Raw genomic sequence first — 22,906 nt, forward strand, 5'->3', positions numbered from 1 at the left:
AAACCATTCAGTCATTTTTCTTATTGTAAGTCACTTACAATGCTCTAAAGAAACGGAACAACGTGGCAGCTGCATAAATTTTAACAGCAAAAATATGAAAAATATCAATTTAAAAAATGTTTTAACATTAAATGTACTTTTCAGTTTAGGAGAAAGATATGCCTTGAAAAGTACCAGGTATAAAAGAGGACAGATACACATTGCATGCATGATCATCTCACAGCACAATGTATTTCTTTCATGTCTAGTAAGAAGTGTACTATGCAAAGGTAATGCTGAATTGTACTGTAAGGACTGGAGAGCAGTGACTGGTGTTGACTGACTTTGAATGAGTTACCCCCATGCCCCCACCCAGCTCTCCCCTATGAAGAACAGAAGTGCTGCTGTGTCTCACAGCAGCTGTACTTACTGATATGGTCTATGGATCCTGCGCAGAATTTGCCGTAAAACTTTTTGGCGCCAAGGCCCCTCAAGTCATGTATGGTGAACGGCCACAAATGCAGCACATTATTGCGGGAAAAGGCATCCCTCTTTTCTATGACCACCACCTTGGCTCCTAGGAATGATAGGTCGATGGCTGTACGAAGGCCACAAGGTCCAGCCCCAATTATCAGACACTGCAAAACAATCAGCACAGAGTAACTTTACAGTCCTAGGAGGAGAAAGATATTTTAACCACAGCTTCCAGGCATCCCATGGCTCACAGAAGTAAGCAGCATAAGCTGAAATTTGAGATCACTCTTCCTACTGCCACCTGCCATCCTTAGCCACTGATACTTTAAAGCAGTTACTGCAACCTGAAAATGAAGCATACCACAGAGCAGCACAAAGTCTGGAGAAGCGGGTGAGTCACCTGCCTCTTTTAAACCCTTGCTTTAGGAACAGATGCCAAGGCATAATCTCCAAGCTATGTAAGCACCTGGAGAAGAGCAATGTTTCAGGCACATCACTGAATACCACAGGAATGGTTGAGGCAGACAAATACAAGAGCTCATGTTTTTATAAGCATCATCATTTACAGTAGCGCAGACAGTATTCAAGCCTGAGCACTAACTCAGGCCTATGCTGGTGCTTCTACTAGTGCAGCAAAGGAAAACTTCAGAAGCATAAATACAATGTAAATATGAACTTTGTGTGACTAGACAACTTTTATGAAAATATGTTTTTCCAACCTAACCTTTGTCATATCAACCTTTCATCTTCCCTCACCTTTTTCCACTCTACTCACAAACATTATCAGAGCCTAATGAACAACCTGAGAATATAAAATACTTATATATCTAGGGTTGGAAGTACTTTCACAGAAACAGTTGACAGTTGACAGCTACCCACAGGAACTGAGGTCCACAAAGAAAGCTGGCAGGTAAGAAGTCACGTAAATCTGAGGGCAGTGATGCAAGTCCAGAGGAAAGGAAAGAGAATAATAACATCACTGCTTCTTTAGTACCTTCAGGAACTCGAAGGCATATGGGAGAAAAGGCAAGCCCAATGACTGAGTTACTAAAAATAGACCTGTATATTGAACAAGTGTTCAACTTGTCATTTGTTAGAAGTGGTAATAAATTAGGATCTAATATATTCTCCCAATTTAATATCATTTTCTTTTAGGGTAAGTATAATTCTCAAACTTAGCCTTTCATTTTTTAAACTTGTAAGAAAATTAGCTGAGCATATAGTTATTCAGGTAATCATTTTGCTCATTTGAAAACTACAATTCTCGAAGAGACTGGATTCAAGAAGCAACAAAACTACACTGACTTGGAAGGCTTATCCTTTGGTAACCTTCCCATATAAAATAGTTACTATGAAGCACACAACAACAAAGGAATTGTACCAAAATACAAGTATTCCAACTCAGGTCTATGCAATAAATTAGCTGTAATTTTGTCATAGAAACGTAAAAACTTTTTTTTTTCTACATCCTCCCCCCATCTCCAAACAAGGATGTGTTAAGGCTACATTTAAGATTCTGGATGTAAAACATGACAGTCAGTGAAGTAACTGCTGACCAAAGCTGCCCTTATTTTTTTACGATCACAAAAATATTAAAATTATGTTGTTAGAAAACACAGGGAGTTTTAAGCACATTTCAAAGCAGAAGAAAATACTCTGCTCCCCTTTCCACCTCTAACACTTTTTCCAGTTTCAGATCTCTTATAGAAGCCTCCCTTCTGACACTCTCACAGGCAAGATAACTACATAAGATGACAAGTACAGCCAAGTAAACAAAGGCTGCTATTGCTGTCCCTTGTTCCCTTTCCCCACAATGATTCCAAGCAACTGCTGCAACTCCATGCACTAAAGCTGTCTCACCCCTCAGAAACACTTCTTTCTCAAGATCCTTCAGACAGATTATATTAAGTTTTTAGTAGCGACACTGTGGTAATGGAACATTAAACGCAAATTGAAATCCTGTACTCTCTGTACAACCAATTAAGAGAGGACCATTTCTAACTATTTACATCTGAACAGCCCATCACGTCCCAAGTCTGGCTTTCATAAACTCTTATTATCTGGATTCTGGTTAACCTGGACACTGGCCATGAGATTCACTAACTACTGACCAACTCCAGTCACAGCACTTCACTCTGACCAATTTATAAATGGACAAGAACAACACTACAGAGAATGAGCATTTCAAAACGCGTGTATGTTCAAGCGTATAGAAGCTGAGCTTTCTAAAGCAATTACTGACTTCGGTTTTGATAACATGGCTAAACGCCTCATTTTGTTATCTCCACATCCATGCTTAAATTTCTGTATTTTTTTAATTGGTGGTTTGCAAACTACATTAAATGTTAGGGATATAAAACTAAGTGAGATAGGAAACATCAGATCAGATATAACATAGTTCTCTTAATGCCTCTACTTTGAATAGTTATGATTATCTCTTAAGAATTAAATAGAAATATTTCATGGCAGATATTATTAGGATAGGAAACAAGTAATTAACAGAAACATATGAAAAACAAAAATAATACATATTTTTATTTCTTTATATTAAACATTTAAACTAATTCTATATGTAAAGACAGACAAAAATAAATTATCATGTGTATTCTTTAAAATGTAGTAACAAAAAAAATTAACCAGATTTCAGTTTTCTTCAGCTACTAATTTCACTACTCAAAATGGTGTGAATTCCAAATCCACAGTCCTATACATTCCTGGGTTGAGGCAGAGGCAGTGCCACCTTTAATCTATTCACCATCCACTTGTTTTACTTGTCTTTTTATATAGCATCTCACCAACAGCTTCTTAGAAACACTAGCAAATTACTCTCTGGCTTGCTTTACTTCCTCCTTTCCATTGCTCTCTTTCTTCTCCCTGTTACCCACAAAGGACAGAAGCCATGCAATAAAGCCTCCCTTTCCTCTAGGAGAAGCTAGTTCAGTGCTATCACTGACATGTCTCCTGTAATCATTCCCTAATCCCACCACTGTGGTCCTTCTACCAACACCAGCAAGTTGTGAGGTTTCTCTCTCGTCATGAAAAGAGGGAAAAGTCAGGCGTAACCCTGTGAGTGTTTCTGTTTATCTCACCACCGTCCTGTCTCCAACACTACCACATGCCACTTCTACAATCATTCTTTTGATCCCATTTCTCCAATTCCACCCTATACTTTCTCTAGCTTGGCTTTGGTGCACAAAATAGACTAAGCTTTTGGACTATACAAAAACTTGTTGTGGTTTGGGCCCAACACAACATCAAAGGAACAGCCCCACAGCTGACACACACTCTGGGATGAGGAGGACAAAGCTCATGGGTTGAGACAAAGGACAAGGAGGGTTCTTCACCAATTAAAGTCCCGGGCAAAACAGACTCAACTTGGGGAAAAAATAATAATTTAATTTCACATTAATAAAACACACACAACACAAAGAGCAGGGCTTGCATATGTTACCCCACCTCTCCCTTCTTCCCGGGCCCAAATCACTTTGTTCCGGTTTCCCATCCTCCTTCCCCCCAGCAGCACAGGGGGACAGGGGATGGGGTTTAGAGTCAGTTCACAGGCTGGGGGTTCTTGCTCCGCCATCCTCCTCAGGAAGAAGGATTCCTTACAGTCCTTCCCTGCTTTCCCTTGGGAGAGAGTCCTCCACAAACCTCTCCTTCGTGAGTCCTTCCCACGGGGTCCGGAGCTGCTCCAGCCTGGGCTTCCCACAGAGTCACGAGGGCTTCGGGAACAGCCACCTCCCCTGGCCCGGGATCTTCCAAAGATGCATAATCAAGAGTCCACTGGCAGCAAATCCTCTGGCCATAAAATCCAAGTCCACTAGTCAAGTTCAACCTTCCTGGTGCCTTCAGGGAATGTCCCACCACGTTCCTCCATGAGTGCAGGGGGACAGCTGCCATCTCGCCATGGGCTGCAGGGAAACTTCTGCTTGGGCACCTTCTTCCTCTTCTTCCTCACCAACCACCAGCACCACTCTCCTGCCCAAGTCCTTCTCTGCTCTGGTGTTATTGCCATTCTTTCGTATGTTAATCGCTGAGGTCCATCTATTGTCCCTCTAATGGCTCCTTGGCTGGTTTTGGAGCCCGGGGAGCTTCTCAGCTTCTTACCAGAGCCACTCCTGTGGCCCTTCCCCCACCACCAAAAACACCAAACCAAAACAGAACAAACCTCTACAAACTCTTTACTCACACATTACTCACTAGTATGCTTTACCCCTTTTACCCACTTTTTAACTGCATTTGAGATGTTTTATATACAACTGGCTACATCTGTTTTTTCAAAGTGTGTCCTTTCCTGATATCTTTTAAGACTCCATACTCCTCTACGTCCTCAGCAATTCTTTCAGAGCAGACTCTTAAGAACTTTCCTTGTTTCTTCCGCTCCTGCACCCCCAAATTCCCACAGAGCTTTGCCAGTCATCTCTACCATCTTCCTCCTCAATTTGCCTTTGCATTGTCTCATTCACTGGCTCTTTAATCAGCTTCTCAGCACTGTAGATTCACAGAACTTTTCCAATCAGAGTTGACTACCTTTTGTCTAAACTAAAATCTCTACTTCTCTGACATCTCCTCATGGTTGCCTAGTTGTCAGTCATGATAAGTGGAGCTCTAACATCCTTCTAAACTCATCTCACCACTTCCCTTCTAGTAAATGCCACAATCAGTCTTCTGAATGTCTTTCCTGGCTGGATATCAGCCTCCACTCATATATATTTTTTCTAGTATCCTCACAACCAAGCACTTTCAAAGTCATACACTCATTCTTCCATTAAAGCTCTTCTTCCATGTTGCATCTCTATTATCAATGCAACCTGTTCTTCAATGTTAACAAATACAGGCCTGCCTGCCAAGATCTAGAGCCCAGATGCGAAATCACTCTTTTAGTCTATTTCTTCAAAGAAGCTAAAATACCTCTAAATTCTTCCACAGCTTGCTCAATCTCTCTCATTGAAATATAAGCCACCTGTCCTCATTTCACAGCCTTCAATATCCTATTTCAGTTCTACTCAACACATTTCATTTGAAATAAGCTCAATTCCTGAATCCAGTTAATGCAAAATGCAATCAACTTATCAGAAAAAAAATAATTTGAATTTTTCCACGATTCCGACAGTTACCTGTACTTATACTAACACCAAGCAAATATCTTTCTACATCAAGACATTTTTATTTTGTATTCCAGAGACAAACCGGGTAACAGTTATCTTTACCATCATGAATAAATTTCTTACCTTGGTGTTGGCGCATGCTTTCCCCTTCTTATAATCCTTATGGCTGCCTCTTTTATCCAATTTGGCCCATAAGGCTTTGGCTTTCCAGTAATTTAGCTTGGACTTGAGTTTATGATAGAAAGAACGATAGTCCTTGGGTTTTAGTTCTAGATAGTCACAGAGCTCCTGGAAAGCCTTGAGAGTCCCCTTGCATGTTGAAGCCTGGACAAATCTGTCAAACAGAACATGAGCCTGGTTCACCTTCTCATTCTTACTTTCCTCCATGCTTCACACTTCACAGCTGCCCTGAAGGGCAGCTGCTCTCTTCCAGTCTGCCAGATTTCCCGATGTTGCTCTGCTGAGCCACTTTCACCTCTGGCTTACAAGCATTATTAACCTATAAAATAAAAAGAAGAAAATGTAATTGAGTTTGCGCTTTTTTTTCCTCTCCAAAATGTTGTCTAAGCCTGCTAAACTGAGAGTCCAGATTCTAAGTAACTAATAAAGCTTTGGTCCTAAATAAGCCACTGATCAGTATCTCAAGGAGTCCTGCCTAAGTTGACTGAAGCAGAGCCTCCCAAAGCTCACTGAACCTCACTTCAGTGGTGAACTCATCTCTTGTTCAATCACAAAATACTTTACCCAAGCCAGTCCCCCAGGAAGTTTTATCAAACTCATTTCACAGGAACCGCAAAATACAAGTAAACAGGCAAATGTGATGTCATGTTTGCAAGTTGGCAGAGGTTTTAAAACAAATGATAGACTTACTAATGTAGCAGTCACTGTGATAACCAGATCACTGTCGTAACACCCCAGTAATGGTTACATGCTTGTCTTAAAAACACTGTTACCAAAGTACTTTAGGAACTGGTATTCCACCAGTAAAATAAGTTCTGGCTCCTCATTCTAAAAGGATATGTCTTTGCTCATGATAAATAGAGAAAAGAGGCTGGCACAGCACAAGCAGGTCATTTCTGTCAGAGTCCTTGCAAATACTGCTTTTTTACAGTGACATAACAAACTCAGTGATAGCTTCTACAACCCTAGAAAGAAGGTAAAACTGCTAACAGCAATCAAATTCTTAAGAAGAGATGTCAAGACTGAAAAAAAAAGCTGTCTGTGTTGCATTAATCAGTATAAGCATTTGCCTTATCTAGAGGCTATGCTTATATTCATGTTGGTAAGTAAGCAGCCTAAGAGTGAAACGTGGTCGATGCATGATTCTTGTGAGAGCCTCACAGTAGTTCCACTAATTTGTGGTTTTCAGCTTCTTTTGATACGCAGGTCTCTAAAATGTAGGTGGTAGTTGGGGTCTTCAGCAGATTAGATACAGTCACAGGGAGTGTCTTGCTACTTAGTTGCTTTTCTGGGATTCCACCACAGAAGCCTGCAGACCTGCAGAATTAATTGTTTGGATCAAAAGTAGCAGATTTTGTTTAAAGAACAGGCATTTTCTCTCTTTTATATAAAATAAAGCTGTTTCTTTCTTTTTTACATACTAGTTACTACATACACACCGATTGCTCTCTAAGAAAGAATAGTTCTCTTTGTCTTCAGATAAAAGGACAGCATGTGAACATATGTGGAAACTATGGAAGTGAAAGCATTTGAGGTGCTTTTTGTCCTTCGTTTTGGTTTTGGGTTGTTTGTTGTCTGTTTTTTTGTTTTGTTTTTTGTGATGTTTTTAGGGTTTTTTTGCAAAGGAAATTAAGGTAAGAAAGGAAATATGTGGACTTGGATAAAACCTTTTAGATTCTCACCAGCTCTTTTCCTGCTTCCAGCAGAGAGGAAGCCAAGTCAAACATTACAGCTCATGTCTCTTCCCCTCCCATATGACAGTTCTGCAGCAGTTTATTTTGGCATCCCTGTATTTCACCCTAAAAATTATATTTATTGCTTATATTTAGAAACAGCAAAGGAGACCTGGAAAACTTTGATAAAGCCACAAACTGTTCATTATTGAAAATAAAAAGCCACAGTACAGCAATGGTTATACTGGAAAATGTGATTCTGTCTTTATCAGGACGACCGCCTTAGAGGACTCAAAACATACAAAGCTGTATTTCTAACTGGCTAGTAGTGATGCCACATGCACATCAGTACTGCTCACTAAGCAGGATGGAACTAACGGCTTTCCTTATTTTTATCTCCACTGTTGTGAAGCTGGAAATGTGCTCCAGGCTTGCAACTCAGGGAAACTACTGCAGAGGTCTAAGGCACGGTGCTTTAAGCCTTTGTTTCCTCTTCTGTTCTCAAGAAGAATGTAATGAAAAGCTCCAACAACTCGCCTCTTCCTCTGAAGGAATCATTTCAGTGCATTTGCGTAACACAGATAAAACAGAACACCTGCAGTCTAAAGCCTTATGCCTCATTAATCTCAACGTTGTAAGCTGAATACTATTTTTTGTTACACTTCCCTCACTTCTTGCACCCCACTCTTACCACCCACTCAAGTTTACACTAGTGCTTCAGGTGACTGACACTTCCTAAGAAAGAAATGCAAGATATATGACCTAATTACAGTGCAGAGGTATCTTAAGTCTGCTAGTCCTCAGTTCATTACTGGTTTATCCAGATGTAAGGACAACATAGGTTTAATTTCTTACTCTTGCTTCTACTATACTCTTTCATCACAGGATTGAAGCAGCATTGGTACTGCACTGCTCAGAGAGATCCCAAAATTAAAATCCAAGCTACTTTCATTCTAGCAACTTACTGATATACGTTCAAGGTTTGCCAAGCCAGCAGACAAACCTTTAAAAGCAGGTAATTTTATGCAGCACCACCCAAGCAGCACGCTAATAGAGCAGTTCTGCCAACCTCCATTTCATGCAGGCTGTGAAGTCAGTTATGCCCACAGGTCAAATACAGACGCTTCAGTCACTGCAATTAGTCACTCCCTAGAACTCTGCATTCCTGATGTAAACACCCAAAGCCCTTGGAACCCGCGAGCAACACGTCAGAGATCATGGAAATTACAGGAGGCAAGGCAAGGGCAGGCAAGAATTATTTGCCAGGTTTCCCGGGTATTTGTATGTCTCTTGGCTATTCTGCAAGTCTGCAGTATCCTGCATGTTTTGTCTCGAGGCAGCTGATTGCTGACTCAGAAGCTCTGTGAATTCCTTTGCCGGAGTGTTGGGAGAAAGACAAAGCCCATGAAAAAAACGGCATGCAAGAACAGTGTTGGTGTTGCTATTTACAATAATAGCATGAGGTTGTCACTGACTCATGACTGCAAGTACACTCAGGATCTCCAGCACTTGCCCAGGACAAAAGAAATAAATGAAAAACAGAGACACAGGCTATTACTAATTCCAGGTAGTGGTTCCTTCCCACAGTCTCCAGATGCAGGAACATAAATATTTTACCAAACACATTTATGGAAAAAAAAAGTTTAGTGCCCACCTTCTGTCAAACAAAGAGATAGAAAGAGGTTTTGCAAATTAAACACATAATGAATTTGGCTGTACAAATTCAACTTTCTGCAGAAAGTGTTGTAAATGGAAGGCTCCTATATTCCCTGCTGAAACACCTCCATTATAGGAGTCACCCTCCCTACAAATTCCACTCTGATTTTGTTAAACGTGCTCATTCAACTAATGACTTGAGCTTAGAAAAATATAATATTACATGGATGTATTTTCCAACATTCTTTTTTTTCCAGCTGAAACTATTGGCTTAATTCCATCCAAATTCACAGGTTGTTTTGCCCACCTTAAAACTCAAATTATTTTGAGTGAATAAAATATTTGCCAAAGCAACTGCCCAGCTCCACTTCAGTGCTAATTTTCTGAGCAGAACATAAATACTTTCTTATATTTTGTTTACTCACAGCCAGGCAAACACCACAGATACACCCTTGACAGATCAATGTCTGAGAAGTCAGAGATCAACAAACTGCATCGCTTTATGGAATCTGAAAGCAAGTTGGTGCATCAATCATGAAACTACTGACAGCTCCAACAGCCCAGATTTCCACTGATTTCATCCTTTCCCTAAATGTCCACTTCCCCAGCAACATTCCCTATGCCCTTGTCTCCCTTTCATGGCCCCTCAGCTTCTGCCTAAGCAAGATTCAGTAACATGCTCTGGAAACTCTTGAGATTACAGCAGTACCTAGACAGCCATACACACTTGCAACTTGGCTAGCAAAAGCCTAAGCACAGATTATTGTTAAGCTTATGCTACAGACAGTGGGGACACCTATTTTTGTCTCTCTCCTCCACCCAGTCTCCAGTTTTCTTGCAGGAAATCAATTACCTTTGAGACTCTTATTCCCCATCAAATCTGGATGAAATTGTTCAGAAGTTATTAAGGATGAACTGAAAAGCAGATGGACAAACAGTTCAGTCCTGTAAATCTCCATTCTTTAGAAAACCACACTAAAAATATTCTTTATTCCAACAAATGAAATATCTGTTTTTATTTCCAGGACTCTATTTCTTTTACTTTGAGCTGTAACTAAAGAAATGGGCTTCACTATGGTATGTTTATGAATTTCTAAGTGATTACAGTTATCAAAAAGTGCACATTTAGTGCAGCAGTAAGACTGCAGAACAGATGGCAAAGAGAGGACAATTTTGACAAGAAAAGCTAAAGCCAGAACCAGCAATTATTTTATCTCCATGTTATGCAGACAAAGAATGGGAAAGCAAAAGGACAAAAGCGTGGTTGCCATTGTTTGCAGTTTCCCTTTTATACCAGATGGTAAAAAAGAACATTAGCAGCGTCCACAGTATGTTTTAAGATAGTATTTAGATCTGCACCCATTCACAAAATTTAACTCAAGCAAATAAGCTGGCAAAAAGATGTCTGCATTTTAATATTCTTATGGAACATGCCCACCATACGGGAACGAGTCTTGTGGGTCTCCACCCCTTTCTTGTCTACTCCCTGTCACAAGCCAGGACAAAAGTGAACTTGGCTGCAAATTCAAGAACCCATTCTTAAGAAAATCAAACCACATATACAAGGAGTTCAGAGCTATCACATCAAGAAAAACTCAATCCAGTAATGATTTGAAAAGAAATGCAAATTCTATTCCAGAGCATGGAAACATACAAATACAGAGGAGTTACATATAATATTTTGGTTCCCAAATTCATATCAAGGTACCAAATAAAAACATGTACATTGTTCATTATTAACCATTTTTTAAGTGCCACAACATGAGTACTGAAAACATTAGAGCTACAAAATAAAACCTTTTATCTATACAAATTCAGCAAACATACTGTTCTGCTGCTCTGTCATACAAGACTGATCAGAGCATAGTCCCTGTGCTCAATTAACACCAACATAAAGAGTCCAAGACACAGATCCCCTCTTCAAAAGAAAAAAATAATAGTGAGGAAGAGGTAGCTGCCCTCTTATGATAACAGAATAGCAGGCCATCTAGTTAGCTGTCATTCTGTAAGACAAGCTTCAAGAAGAACAACTGGCTTAAATTCCTGACAGAGCCACACACTAAAATGATCCCTCATAGCACAAACCTTCACACTGGGTGACCAATAACCCATACAGTAATTCCCTTCTCACCGAACAACAACTGACCAGCTGTACAACTGAGAAGCTGGGGACATCCTTTACATCTTGGAACCGTCATCACGCAGTAAGAAACATGGTATTCTACATGCATAGCAGAAGACAATTTATTTCTCAAATAAGCAAAAGTGCTTTTATTTCAATGGCAGAAAAATACTAAGTCCCACTATAATAAAAACTCTCATGATAAACTTTTTGGAGGATGGCCATTAATGCAGCAAGTCAAAGCAGCAACACTTCCCTTTACAGGCCTCCCAAAACCCAGTGACATACAACAGCAAAGGTTCCATTTGTTGTCTGGGTGGTGAAATCCATATATCTCCCACAAATCCTCCTGAGAAAACACAAGTCCTTAAAACACAATTCTGCCTGTTTCAATATAGGGAGCCCAGAGTCTATTATCATTGCAAATACAGAGCATACACCCCACACTGTAGGCAGTCAGATCATGGGCATTTTCTGATGAGCAACACATACCCCACTTCTAACTGTATCATCACTTCGTACCAGGTGAAGGTGACTTTACTACCAGGCTGAAGCACATGGACACTTCTCACTCCACCACTTACCAGGACAAGAAGGTTGAATGTTATTCCACCATTTGAAATGCTTTGAAGATGTTCCTGATGTCACATTTCAACAAAGATACCTATCCTAAAGTTAATTCCTATCCAGTTTTACAAGCTGGACTTCCCCAGTTTTTTCAAACACTATCAAACATCTGGAGGAAAGCCCCTATCCAAAAATCTCAACGAAATTACTGGAATGACACTTCACAAAAATTTATTTCCTCATTTCTTTCCTAATTTGTTTTCTCTAATTTTTCTTAATTTATTTTATCCACATTTTTCAAATTCAGATAAAGTAAATCATTCACCTTAGCACAGAAAGACATACCAGCCTTTGACATCATATAGGACATGGATTGATTTACCTTTCTGAACCAACACACTATTCCACAAGAAAATAAAGTTTTCAGAAAAGCTTTACTAAGGATTAGAGAAAAGCATTGTTCTGACCTGATTAGAAGTGCTGAGCAGAACAAGACTGAAGGCTACAAGCACACTATAACAATCTCTGCAGCCCAATCAGCCAAGTCCCGAGACCTTCAGGTTTTACCAGCACACTGACCACCCCAAGCCGTTCCATGACACAGTGGGAAAAAAACAGCCTACTATTATATTTATTTATGTTTTTTTTAAGGAAGAAATCTCATAAAAGAAATTCTCTAATGAAACTCACACAAACACTTAAAATTCTATATTAATTAAAGGCTCCTATCTGTGAGAATTTGGTACCAAAACACAAACTGCAAAAATCACTAAAGTTAGCACAGGAAAGCTAATCAGCAAAGAGACAGATAAAACCATATGATTTTCAAGTGACAAAAGGGAAAAAACTACCATTCTTTAAAGAACATAAAATGGTTCTTTGGATCTGAAAAGTTACAAGTTCTGGAATGCAGTACCTTCTGTTATATGCACTTATCTCCACTTACCTGCTTTGGTTCTCCCTTTTATTATCTAGTTATGCCTTACAGAGGCCTAAGATTACAAGTCACATAGAATCAAGGGATTCAAACTAGGCTGAACTTACCAAAGCCACCTTCATTTGGATCAACAAGAGAAACATCTTAACACTTCAAAAGCAAACTCAGACTCATTATTTGTGCCAGCATTTGTTCTAATCAAAGCATATGGCTACCTGGACTTCTAAACTCCAAGGTTCACTCCTCTGTGGTATAGTAAATACCAGACTTTCTCAAATTAAAGAATATTCCAGTTACATATATAAAAAAATGTACATGAGAAAGCAAGGGGGTTTTTTTGTGCTGCTTCCAACTCTCAGCTGTTATGGATATAAAAAAGAGGCCGGCACTTTCTCAAAGGAAGTGGTGGAGAAGGGAGTTAAAAAACAGGATTAGAAGATTCATAATTCCACCCCCCACACATACTCAACTAGCTAAGGCATCAAAAATTAGTACACCACCCAGGGCAGTTAAAACAGATTCAATAGCTGTATATCCTATTTCTGTGGAGGAAGAATGAATATGGAAATCAGAGGGACTTAAATTTTTACTTTTTTTTTTTCCTAAAGCAGATCTTGCAAGACTCTTTGGGGAGCCAAAAGTAAATAGACCTTTGAATAAAAGAGCCATAAAGATTTCTCCAACCCACAAAGTACTTCATTCAGATGTTGTTCAACTTTAAAAACAAACTCTAAGCTTTATTTTAGGAAGAGTCCAGGAAGGGCTGGGACCATGCTACCACCCATGGGTGCAACCTCAGACTTTATAATTGTCAGGTAAAATATATATGCAGAGCTCAAAAAACAACTAAGGAACTGGATCTTAAACTCAGACCTCCAGAAATGCCATCTCCTTTACTTTAACCACAAAGGTCCAAACAGAAACAGCATCTCAATGACTCGTCTGCAGATGAGAACCAGCACTTTATTGACTATCTGCTACATGTCTCATGACGTAACAGTTGTCACTATCCAGCACTCTATATCCTGGCTACTACATGCCTCAATCTGCCACTGCCCCAAACCCACGCACGGCCAACAAACCCAAGCTTCACCAGCAGGCCAACTGCCTCAAGCTTCACTGCTGCCAAAGAAAATCCCAGGCTGTATAAACCACTGATGGGTGTACCTTAATCCTACAGCTCAAATCATTATACATAGCCTTCCGTTCTCCTTAAAAGTTACGCATGAAAACGTGTGTTGTGTAGTCTCTCTGAACACCTAAAACTAGATTTGGCAATGTCAAGGAGCTCAATCCAGGGCAGATGCAGCAGGCTGCTTCTTGAGGCTAAGCAGGCCATCACAGGCCTGTATTGTCCTCCCACATTAGTCACTAGATTAGACCTTAATACGCAATTAAGCAACTTCATTTCATTTTGTAAAGGCAGAGAATGACACACCTCAGCAAAATCACTGAAGACTGAACAGGGTTTGAACAGAACACAACACAGGGTTTGAAGGGAACCAAAAATAGACTAGTTTCCATCATATTCTTCCAACAGGTTCATCCCCTTTAAAGGCACCGGAAGCAGGCTGAGCAAGAGACCCCCTTGGCTTAACTGTGAGCTTTTGGGTCTGCTCAGAAGAAAAAGGGAAATGTACTAGAGGTGGAAAAGTGGAACATTACCAGTTGAAAATTACAAGGACTGCCAGGGTATACAGAGATGCAGTTAGGAATGCAAAAATTCAGCTTGAGCTGACATTGGCCAGAGATGTCTAAAAACTTCAATAAAGGATTCTTCAGATAAATTAACAACAAGCAGAAACAGAGGAATAATACTGGCACACTATTAAACAGACAAGGTGAATGAGTCACCAACAATGCTGAAAAGGCAAAGGTCCTCAACACCTTCTTCACCTCTGTCTTTACCAGCACTGTTGGGTTCCAGGACATGGGAAAAAAGTCCAGGTTGATGCAGACATCCACCTGCTGTCAGTGTAGGAAGAGTTGGTGTGTCAACTATTACAGGAGCTTGACCCATACGAATCAATGGGCCTGGATGCCATCCACCCCAGGGTGTTGAGAGAGCTGCTGCTATTGTTGCAAGGCCGCTCTCCATACTCTTTGAGGAGTCATGGAGACTGGGAGACATCCCTGAAGACTTGAGGAAGGTTGATGTCACCCCATCTATGAGAAGGGTTCAAAGGAGGACTCAGGTAATTACAGTACCATTAGCCTCACTTTAGTCCCTGGAAAGGTCATGGAGCAAATCCTCCTAGGGACTGTCACAAGAAAATCAAAGCACATGATTGGGAAAAGCCAACACAGATTTCCAAGGGGCAAATTGTGCTTGACAAACCTGATCACCTTCTGTGACAAAGTAACCCACTCAACTGATGCAGGGGAAATGGACTTCTCCAAGACTTTTCATGTGGTCCTCCACAGCCTCCTCCTGGACAAACTGACTCACTATGGCCTTGACTAGTGGCCTGTGCAGTAGGTGGGGAACTGGCTGACAATTACAAGGACTGCCAGGGTATACAGAGATGCAGTTAGGAATGCAAAAATTCAGCTTGAGCTGACATTGGCCAGAGATGTCTAAAAACTTCAATAAAGGATTCTTCAGATAAATTAACAACAAGCAGAAACAGAGGAATAATACTGGCACACTATTAAACAGACAAGGTGAATGAGTCACCAACAATGCTGAAAAGGCAAAGGTCCTCAACACCTTCTTCACCTCTGTCTTTACCAGCACTGTTGGGTTCCAGGACATGGGAAAAAAGTCCAGGTTGATGCAGACATCCACCTGCTGTCAGTGTAGGAAGAGTTGGTGTGTCAACTATTACAGGAGCTTGACCCATACGAATCAATGGGCCTGGATGCCATCCACCCCAGGGTGTTGAGAGAGCTGCTGCTATTGTTGCAAGGCCGCTCTCCATACTCTTTGAGGAGTCATGGAGACTGGGAGACATCCCTGAAGACTTGAGGAAGGTTGATGTCACCCCATCTATGAGAAGGGTTCAAAGGAGGACTCAGGTAATTACAGTACCATTAGCCTCACTTTAGTCCCTGGAAAGGTCATGGAGCAAATCCTCCTAGGGACTGTCACAAGAAAATCAAAGCACATGATTGGGAAAAGCCAACACAGATTTCCAAGGGGCAAATTGTGCTTGACAAACCTGATCACCTTCTGTGACAAAGTAACCCACTCAACTGATGCAGGGGAAATGGACTTCTCCAAGACTTTTCATGTGGTCCTCCACAGCCTCCTCCTGGACAAACTGACTCACTATGGCCTTGACTAGTGGCCTGTGCAGTAGGTGGGGAACTGGCTGACTGACCATAGCCAGAGGGTGATAGTAAATAGCTCCTCCTCAAACTGGCAACCAGTCACAAGTGGGCTCCCCCAGGGATCAATAGTGGGCTCTATGTTGTTTAACATCACCTAGATGTTGGGATCAAGAGCACCCTCATGAAGTTCACTGACAACACCAAAATTGGCAGAGAGGTTGACACTCCAGAAGGGATGGCCACCCTCCATGATGACCTGGACAACTGGAGGAATGGGCCAGTGGGAACCTTATGACATTCAACAGGGAAAAGGGTAAGGTTTTGCGCCTGGAAACACAGAATCCAGGAGTGCAGTTCAGATTGGGATCCATCTGGTTGGTGAGCAGCTCTGCAGAAAGGGACCTGGGGGCCTTGGTGGATAACAGGCTCGATGTGAGTGAACAGTGTGCTGCAGTGGCAAAGAAAGCCAACAGGATGCTGGGCTGCATCAACAAGGGCATAACAGCAGAAATCAAGAAGTCTTCATCCCACTCTACTCAGCACTTGTCAGACCACACCTGGAGTATTGTGTTCAGTTTTGGTCCCTGCTCTACAAAAAGCATGCAGACAAAGGGCCACAAGGATGATCAGAGGACTGGAGGATCTGTCATATGAGGAGAGGCTGAGAAAACTGGGTTTCTTCAGTCTTGAGAAAAGAAGGCTTAGGGGAGACCTTATTACCATGTTCTCGTACTTAAAGGGTGGCTACCAAAAAGATGGAGACTCCCTATTTACAAGGAGTCACAGAAAAGACAAAGGGGTAAGCGGCACAAGTTGCTCCTGGGGACATTCCAATTAGACACCAGAGGTAAATTTTTCATCTTGACAACATTCAAACATTGGAATAGTCTCCCAAGAGAAGTGGTAGATTCCTCCACATTGGACAGACTTAAGTCTCAGCTTGACAAGGTGCTGGACCATCTCATAAAACTATAGTAGTACCTAAAAAGATTGGACCAGATGGTCGTTGAGGTCCCTTCCAACCTGATATTCTATGATTCTGCGACATTTGGCACTTTTCTTTTGTAAGGATGGGCAGATTCAGTAGAACTTAACTGTCTAGACTCTGAAGGCATGGGGGGCTTTCTAGATAACAGAACATACTGAACATGTTCCATGTACACAATGCTAACTTCCAATTCAGCAGATCACAGGAAGAAAACACACAAAACAATCCTGTAACTTTTATTTCAGAAATTAGATAATTTAATAGAGGTATATTCTACAAGTCCCACAAACCTCTTCTATAACCTGTCCAGGCTGAATTCCTGCAGACATGTTTTTATTCTCAGAGATGAAAAAAAATAAATATAGCCTAGCCTTTCTCCAAAGCATACTCTTACTGTTTTTTACATCTTTGAGTTCTTAATTTGATGAATTTGACAGGATATCAAACTTAGTTTAGTATTAAAATTCAATAAGTTTAGAAGAGGAAGGATTTACATGACTAAGTATAAGAATACCCACCCTTCACACTCTGGTATGCTCCACAATATTTAGTAACAATGAAAATATTAAAAACTAAGCAAAATCCAATCCATAGCAACTAAAAACTTTGCTGTGAGACTGTAAAATGACAACTGATCAAATTTAGCAACTTAATGAAAGTTCATCTCTATTACACAATCTTGTGTGACTCAGAAGAAAGCAATATATTGTAAGCAAATAACCAGTTTAACATTTTTGTCATTTAAACTATGACAAGTAAAATAAGAAAGTTCTTGTGCTTCAAAATGTAACAAAATATTGAAAAGTAATCCAGATTATACGTATAGTATGGCAAAACCAAAACTTGTAACACTGAACTTTTAACTCTGGACATAAGTTAATAGTATTTGCACATACTGTCACATAGCTTAAAAATAGTAACCAGGCAGCATGTTCCCCATTTGGCTGGACATATGAGTCTCAGTAAATGCTGAAACAGTTTCAGTTGGCCAGATAGTGGTTCCCCTCCAGCCGTCAAATGCACAGGAGATGCCTCTCTCAGCAAAGACCATGCCAAACTCAAGGCCTTAAGCAAACGAGAATCTGTTAGGAAATCGGTTACAAAGGAAAGAGGTGGAGGCGGTTTTGTGATTTACTCTTTTCTCCCTGAGGCTTTGGCAAGCAGTTTTTGAAATAAAATGGCAGTCATCACTTCCAGGGGCAGATATAACTAGTCTGCTCAAATACAGATGCACTGGTGGGGACATGAAAAGACTTGGTACGAATTAGTCAGAGATTTAATCCAATCTAAGTGTAAGGATGCCATTCAGCAGGATTTGTTCCTAATGGTGAGCACACATAAAAGCTTTTTTATTTGCCTTTCATCCTCAAGGACTTTTATGTCTAGTCTTAATTCCATTCTCCTTCAGATAAAGGTCACTCTTCTGCAAGGATATCTGCGAGTCTGAGGCAGGTATCTTTAGCTGAACCTCCCAGCTATCCAGCAGAGAAACCTGCTTTGAGCACTCCCTTCCCTTGATGCAGGTCTGAGAGCCCCCGCCAAAGGGCCTACAATCACCTGGACTGCAGGTGCACCACTTTAATAGCCCACTGTTAAATCTCTCAGTGGTCACAGAACTATGTAATTGTGAAATATCATTAAAACATCCAGCATGATTTAACAGCCTTGATGCAGTGCTTTGCCATGCTGCAGGTTGCACTCTAGAATTTGTCTTCTAGGGCATTCCAGGACTTCCAGTAGCAGATGATTCAGTTCTGAAACTTGGGTTCAAACTGAATATTTCCCATAATCCCTTATTTCCTAACACCACCTTGCATCTCGTATTTGAGCACTAGCCAGACTGATCCTTTTTCAAAATGCTTTCAAATCAGCAAGAAGAGGAGAGACCAAAGGTAACTTGTGACCTCTTCTGTGATAATACCAACAGGCTACCACTAGCTTATTTGAAGGCAGGGAGTAACTTCAGAATAAAAAGTTATCTCTAAGAAAGACTGAAACAAACACTTCCTTCAACTGCTGCTTTCAGACTCACAGCACAGCAACACTCTGTGAACTGCAGATGACCAACATTGATGGCAGAACCTCAGCATGACCATGGCAGCTTATCTGGTAATCTATACAGTGATCTGCATAGCTCCTTTCCAGAGAGGATGATGTGGAGCCTTCTACACCTGGAAACCACTCTTCCTCCAGTTGCTCACTGGTATTAAATAATTTTAGCATTCATATATTTATCAGTAGTTTATGCCAACAGAAACATATGCTGCAATTAAGGCAGCTTGTTTTTCTCCAAGTTGAAGACAGAAAGGTAAACAATTTGTTTCTGATTATACCAGAGTCCTCCAGTAGAACCTATATACCTACTCTCTCCACTCCCCTGTCCTTCCCCACACGTATACCCCAGGAATTATCAGAGGTAGCCTTTCCTCCATAGACCCAAGAAACTTGGCTGTGATGAAACATTTCCTATTCTATTGGGCAGGCTAGAAAACCCTTTGACATGTGGATCTTCAAATACGTGGAGTGGCTACAATTAAAAAGTAATGTTTACTTTCAACCTTTTATTTCTGTAACATCCCTGGTTTTCCGGTCATTCTGAAAACATTATGCCTTACTTCCCTTCCATGGCTGACATGACCAACTGGGCATGCATCTTCTACAGTAAGTACTGCATGATGTTCTGTAACTACATGGCATCACAGGGGAACACTCATTTAGGAGACCAAAAGGCAGACAGAACAACCTGAGGCTGACAAAAATGGGCAACTTCCTGAGTCATATCATGCTATGGCAACTGAGATTAGTAATATATTTTTTGTCCTATCCCTGTTATCACCTCAAACGTTTCTTCCTGAACTCAGCTGTTTTTAGGATCAGTAACTTTATTTTAACTTCCAGGCCAAGTTTATATCTCTCTGTTCCTTACTGACCAATGCCCTAGCTTTTCCTCCCTTCCTAAATGTTTTTATGGACAGATGCCACATGCCCTCCTCACCTTCGTTATACTGAGGTTAAAATAAGCTATTCTAGTCTAACACTCTCTTTCACTAGACTTCCCAAGAAGACGGACTACGCTGTTGGGTTTGGTGTGGGTATGTACTCTTACCAAGTACTATAAATGTACAGCACATTTGGTCAGATGAGTTCTCACAAGAGTATAGCATAACATGGTTATAGTTCCACAACTCAGTTCTAGTACACATTTTAATGTTCTCACTGATCACAAGGATCATGTTTTCTCCTTCCTTGGTCATTTCCAAGTAAAAGGACACCAGACTGTCCAATTCTTGATTTTATGCTATTGAATTTAATTTCATTTGTATCCCACAAGTTCTAGCTCTTTCTACAGGATATGTAGAAAATTTAAAGATCAAGTTAGTCTCAAAGCAGTAGCATCACACCCCTCATCCTTAAAGAACATGCATAGTAATCTTTCCCTATAAAACTAGTTCCTTCTGCTTTAAAACATAATTTGGTCCTTTCTGTTACAGAGACACATGCTCTGTAGCGTAGTCCTCATGCCAGTCACAAGACTCGCTCATTTTCCCAACAGACCAGCACTGTAGCCTTTTGCATATACATGATGCACTCAACAGAATATATGATGCCACATAGAGCTATTAATGCCTCACAGTGCATTCATTAGCAGAGACGTGTCTTGTGTTCACATCCAAGCCAGCTTCTTCTGGGTACAGTAGGGGTTTCAGAACATCGTGCTTCCTAGCAGAGAATCAAAATATCACACATGGGAAACTGACTGACCTAAAGCCCTAGAGCAACAGAAGAAGGATGAGAGAGCCTGGGCTATCAGAAATCCACCTGACTGAATTGTGAAAGAAATAAATAAGATATTTGAATGTGGCAGTCTCTCCAGAAAAGACATGCAATATTAACAGTAATGGTCAGGAGACTGCTAAGGCTTGACATGGAATTCGGTACAGTTCTGCCTCCCATGGGCTGTTAGGCTAGTCAAACTAACAAAGAATATGTTATCAGCCCTTCCAGTCTCCCCTACTTCTTGACCCATTTTTATCAATGTAATAAATAGGGTAGAACACCATTGATAGTGGCAGCAATAAATGTGTGCTAGGTTTTAGACTCCAACTGAATGTTTGAAACCAGAAAAATAGGGTTCTAGAGCACTCTTGCACAAGGAAGGCCCAAGGCCATTAAAGACTTACTAATTTTATTAACAAAATACAGTTTTCTGATACTGAAAAGGAACAGGCCACATCCTAAGCTTTGGAGGCAAACTAGTCCAGTGCTTATGGACATGACAACATATGCACAATTATTATGCCAAGCCAGAATCAAGTGATCTTAACCATGACTATAAACACATGTGCATAGCAAAAAAGGTTTACTAAAGGACACAATGCTGTACAAAATTATCAGCTTTCAAGGCCTCTAGCTACATAAAGATGAATATTCTGTTGAAGTAGCTGTATTGTAGCCATTTTTGTAACCGCCTGCCTCTTACTGACGCAAGTGTCCTGCAGGGTGGGAAGAAGTACAAGGGAGGTGACCCTAATAATTTGAAACTCCCTTTCCTTGCCCATATGGATGAAATTTCACTTCTTCCTCCATTTTCAAGAATTAAAGCCTTGAAAGCTGAAGGCAGCAATAGACTTCCACAATTCTTCCTATATGTATAGCACTGAAAGAAAAAGCGCTGTAACAAGAGTGGCTGGTTGGGAAGACAGGAAAGAGGCTCATACAATTTGAAGAAAATTGTGCATTTTGTAGTGCACTAGGGCACAGAAGCAGCATACTAAAAACAGCTGGTACACTCCCACATATTGTCTACTTTGGAAAACATAATTTGAATGTAATTTTCCCCCAAAGGCATAAATATGCTATGCAAAGATACGTTTCAGACAATTCATGCCACATCTATGTCCCCACAGCTAATAAAGTAAAGCAAGATGATTACAAGCTATACAGGTATAATTAGCTCAACAAATTAAATCAGGGAATTTAAGGCATAAGTACTGTTCTACTGCTGCTAGCTTGTACTGCACTGCCCAGGAGTCCATTTCCCAAAAGAAGAAAATGTCTTTCACGTGTTTTTCTTTTGCTCTTAAAAATACCTGAAATACACCAACAGTGTAGTTGATTCAGGACTGCCCTAATCTGATCTTGAATGAACTTGGTCTTCCCTTTTCCAGCAACTCCATGTCCACTATTCTCCTGGCTAACTCCTCAGATCTAACAGCAATACAGCCAATCAGTAGGTTCTCCAGCATGCTCATCTTCTGATTTCCCCCACTGAACACAAGAAGTTAAAATCTACTCATGGAAAAACAGCACATGTGCATGGAAAGAAAAACTAGTCTGTCAACTAGGCTATGCTCAACAACACAGGTCAATACTAAGCTGACCCTGAGAGCATTCAACTGGAGGCCTCACATGCCACTAGCTTTCCTCAGGTCAGTGTATTTCACTGCAGAGGGAAGATAATTTTGGGGGGAAATGCATCCATGTTTCCTTTTCTTGGTTAGATAAATTGATTTGGCTGTTGATTAGTGTATCTGCACTGATTAAAACTCTTATTTGAGAAGTGGGTCGAATTAAGAAACTGTGAGTCACAGAACCACAGAATAATTAAGGTTAGAAAGAAGCTCTGGAGAATGTCTAGTCTCATCCCACTGCTCAAAGCAGAGTCAGCTAGAACAGGTTACTCAGGACTGTGCCCAGTTGGGTTTTGAGTATCTCCAAGGATGGAGTCACAAGGGATGCTTTAAACCTAACATAATAACCCTTGCAGTCAGACCCGCATATTTAACCTCCAGGCAGATTAATTTTTACATAACCAAGCAATACAAGAGCAGATAAACGCCCAAGTCCCAGCACAATTACCCTAAAAGGCAGAGTCAAGAGAGCCAAAAATCAGAAAGTCACTTTTTCCTCTGTATTCATGAAAACTCATAAGCTCCTCAGGTTTCCTCC

The 22,906-nt window shown here is 40.7% G+C and overlaps 1 protein-coding gene across 2 annotated transcripts in view; it reads right to left on the reverse strand.

Annotated features, from left to right (window-relative positions):
• MICAL3 (microtubule associated monooxygenase, calponin and LIM domain containing 3) overlaps positions 1 to 6,026 on the reverse strand; it is a 102,809-nt gene extending 96,783 nt beyond the window's left edge. For both annotated transcript variants that reach the window (XM_010002923.1, XM_010002924.1), the window contains exons 1-2: positions 5,685 to 6,026; positions 410 to 617 (exon numbers count right to left, since the gene is read on the reverse strand). In XM_010002923.1, coding sequence (XP_010001225.1) covers positions 410 to 617; positions 5,685 to 5,948 — 472 coding nt within the window. In that variant the 5' untranslated portion in view covers positions 5,949 to 6,026. The remainder of the gene's footprint in view (positions 1 to 409; positions 618 to 5,684) is intronic.
• Positions 6,027 to 22,906: the final 16,880 nt, after the last annotated feature.

This window comes from Chaetura pelagica, unplaced genomic scaffold (genome assembly GCF_000747805.2).
Source record: "Chaetura pelagica isolate M959 unplaced genomic scaffold, ChaPel_1.0 scaffold117, whole genome shotgun sequence".
In the NCBI taxonomy this organism is placed as follows: Eukaryota; Metazoa; Chordata; class Aves; order Apodiformes; family Apodidae; genus Chaetura; species Chaetura pelagica.